This window comes from Phascolarctos cinereus, unplaced genomic scaffold (genome assembly GCF_003287225.1).
Source record: "Phascolarctos cinereus isolate Bilbo 61053 unplaced genomic scaffold, phaCin_HiC Scaffold_726;HRSCAF=1367, whole genome shotgun sequence".
Lineage (NCBI taxonomy): Eukaryota > Metazoa > Chordata > Mammalia > Diprotodontia > Phascolarctidae > Phascolarctos > Phascolarctos cinereus.
In genome coordinates this window covers 36,649,398-36,652,349 of record NW_027556098.1, presented here as the reverse complement: position 1 = coordinate 36,652,349, position 2,952 = coordinate 36,649,398, and the positions used below count along the sequence as shown (strand labels likewise).

The following is a 2,952-nucleotide window of genomic DNA, read 5'->3' as shown; positions in this document are numbered from 1 at the left end:
TCAACATGAATAAATCAAATGTATCACCTTTTCTCTGAAGCCTCTTAACAGTACCATAAGATCATAGATTTAAAATTGAGAAGTAAATTCTCTGTTTCTCTCAGTGACAAAACCATTTTCCTAGTAATTTAGGTTTCTAACCTCAGGCTATTAACCCTCTCATTCTGGACAGCATGTCTCTTTTTAATGCAGCCAAAGATATTAACTCTTCTGACTGTCTCCCTCAAATCCTGAGATGTTTTTCCCCCAGGAGCTGTTTCTTAGCCATAACTCCTCAATTGCCTCTACTTGTAGAATTTATTTAATTTAAAAAAAAACAAGCCAGGTTCCTATTACTACAAATAACGAGTCTTGTGAAATGGTCACATATCTTTGAATTCACACTATTTGAAGTTATAATTACGTAAAATATGATAATTAGTTCCAGCCTAATGTAAAATATGCAGTGTGAATTTGAATAATGCAGTAACTTCAAGGGATTCATTGTCCCCACTAATTTGAACCTAGCTTTTGTAGAACTTTTTATTTGTCCTCATTAAATTTCACTTAATTCAACTCCGGTTTTCATTCGACTCTTCAGGGAACTTTTTGGACTCTTAACTATGAAATCCAGAGGGTTAGCTATCCTTCCCAGTTTGTATAATCAGCATATTTGAAGAGCATGACTTCTGTGCTTTCATCCATGTCATGATGCATCTTATTTTTTTTGCAGCTCTTAAATATCAAAATGACAATATTTGATGTGCATATGAATTAGGGCCCCTTGCAATGACTCCTTAGTTCCCCAGGGCCCTCAGTCCACTGGCTGAGAACTATTCACCTAAAGCAAGAAGTTCTCAAGTGTGTGGTCCAGGGACCCCTAGAAGTCCCCAAAACCCTTTTAGGAGGATTGAGAGGTCAAAACAATTTTCATAACAATATTAAGGCACTGTAATTTCTAATACAGTAAACATATATAGCCCACTAAAGAAAAGTTCACTGGGGAAGGAGTCTAAATAATTTAAAGGTCTAAAAGCCAAAAAAAAGTCTGGGAATTCCTGGTCTAAAGCTTTCTCCAATTTAGTCATCCTAACCAGAAAGGAAACTAAGCTAATTTGGCATTATTCATTTTAAAGAACACATGTTGTTTTGTAGTAATTACTGCTTGGATTTAAAAAAAAAATCAATCTCTTCATAAAAATTCTATTAGATTTTTATAAGGAACAGAAATCAAGGTTACCAACCTACTGTTTTAAGAAACTCCCTTCTTCCCATTTTTGTAAAGCAAGACAACATTTGCTTGTCTTCTACTCCTATAACCCTTCCACCATTTCTCAAGAATCCCAATAGCGGCTTACAATTCAATTTAATTCTACAAGCATTTTAGAAGTCTACTATATATTTTGTTAGGTCAAGGTTGCAAAAGCAGAATGCCTTCAAGGTACATGCATTGAGGAGGGAGGGAGGGAAGGAGGCTGGAATCAATATGTACTTAGATAAATAAATACAAGGTTATTTGAGGAAGACGGACAAAACAGCTCCATTAAAGATAACTATAGGGGTTCTGCTTGTTATTTTATTGATATAGGGAACTTTTGATGAGAATATTCCTTCTACCAATGAAGGCTGATGCCTTCTCTGTTATTCATAGTCATAAAGAGTTGAATGTAGTACTGGGAAATTACAGCATCACAGAATTGTGCCCAGGAACCCACATCCAGTCTTCCTGTCTCTGAGGCCAGTTGTTTATTCACTAGGTCAAGAGATCAAACTCAAATAGAAGAGGGGCCACTGAAGCATATACAAGGATCCCTGAAGGCTACACATTGACTTACAAAATTATCCATGTTCTGTTTTTACATATTTTGCTAATTGTTTCCCAATTACATTTTAATCTGGCTCCCCAAGAATGTTTTGGGACTGAGGCCTGCAATTTGACATCTCTGCACTAAGCCATGTGTAAATAGAAATCATTCTGGAGGAACACGATTGTCGGGGTATTGAGGGATTGATTCACTGGGTATCTCAAGGGGAAAATACCAAAAACTTATAGAGAATCTCAGACAGATCTCAATACTTACTTTTTTTTAAAGTTGAGTTAAGCTTTTTATTTAATATTACAAAAAATATTTAGTCAAACAGACCAAAGCCCATGTCATCATTGGACTCCTCGGATTCTTCTTTTTCTGCTTCCTCTTTCTTCTTCACCTCAGCTGGGGCCGCTGAGCTAGCAGGAGATACCCCTCCAGCAGGGGCAGCACCACCAGCTGTTGGGGCAGGTCCACTAACTCCTACATTGCAGATGAGACTTGCAATGTTGACATTGGACAGGGCCTTTGCAAATAATACTGGCCAGAATGGTTCAACATTTACACCTGCCGCTGTAATGTGGGCATTTATTTTATCCTCCATGACTGTAACATCATCGTCGTAAAGGATGAGGGCAGAATAGATGCAAGTGAGCTTGGAGATGGCCATGTCAGCAGAAGGATGAGGAGAGACTTGTTTGTAGTGGTGCTACTGAGGTGTCACCCCAACTTGGCCTTAGCTTCCGAAGAAGAAACAAGCACCTTACAGACAACTGAAGAGCAATATTTAATTTTTAAAAAGTGACCAAGAGAACGTCAGCAACTACATATATGTAATTAACATGTATTTGAGAAAGCAGGTGTATAGGTCAGCGTGTATATATGATACATGAATATATATACATAGATGCATACGTACACACACGCACACACATATATAAGTGTATGTATATATATGTATACTTTTTTTAAATGAAAGTTATATACACAAACATTGAGGGCATACTAGAGTAAAGTATTAGCAAGGAAGAAACATGTTTTTGCAAGCAATAATTACACAATAGACATAATCTTTACTATCATGCAATTGTCTAAAAGATTTAGAAAATATAGGTTTATTATTTATTGACTAGAAAAAAAAATCTTTTGATTCAGTAGAACAAAA

At 36.4% G+C, this 2,952-nt stretch overlaps 1 protein-coding gene across 2 annotated transcripts; it reads right to left on the bottom strand.

The window, feature by feature from the left end:
• Positions 1–2,077: 2,077 nt before the first annotated feature.
• On the bottom strand, positions 2,078–2,457 carry LOC110212862 (large ribosomal subunit protein P1-like). Of its 2 annotated transcripts, XM_020992975.2 has the most exons (2): positions 2,395–2,457; positions 2,078–2,313 (listed from the first exon to the last, which is right to left on the bottom strand). In XM_020992975.2, exons 1-2 carry the CDS (start codon positions 2,455–2,457, stop codon positions 2,110–2,112), a joined length of 267 nt encoding a protein of 88 aa, XP_020848634.1. In that variant the 3' UTR covers positions 2,078–2,109. The 2 variants fall into 2 exon arrangements, with proteins under 2 accessions (XP_020848634.1, XP_020848633.1); XM_020992974.2 differs by having other exon boundaries at positions 2,078–2,457.
• Positions 2,458–2,952: the final 495 nt, after the last annotated feature.

Bases quoted from the DNA above. Each gene is read 5' to 3' on its own strand.
- LOC110212862 (XM_020992974.2), bottom strand. From the start codon at position 2,457: ATGGCCATCTCCAAGCTCACTTGCATCTATTCTGCCCTCATCCTTTAC.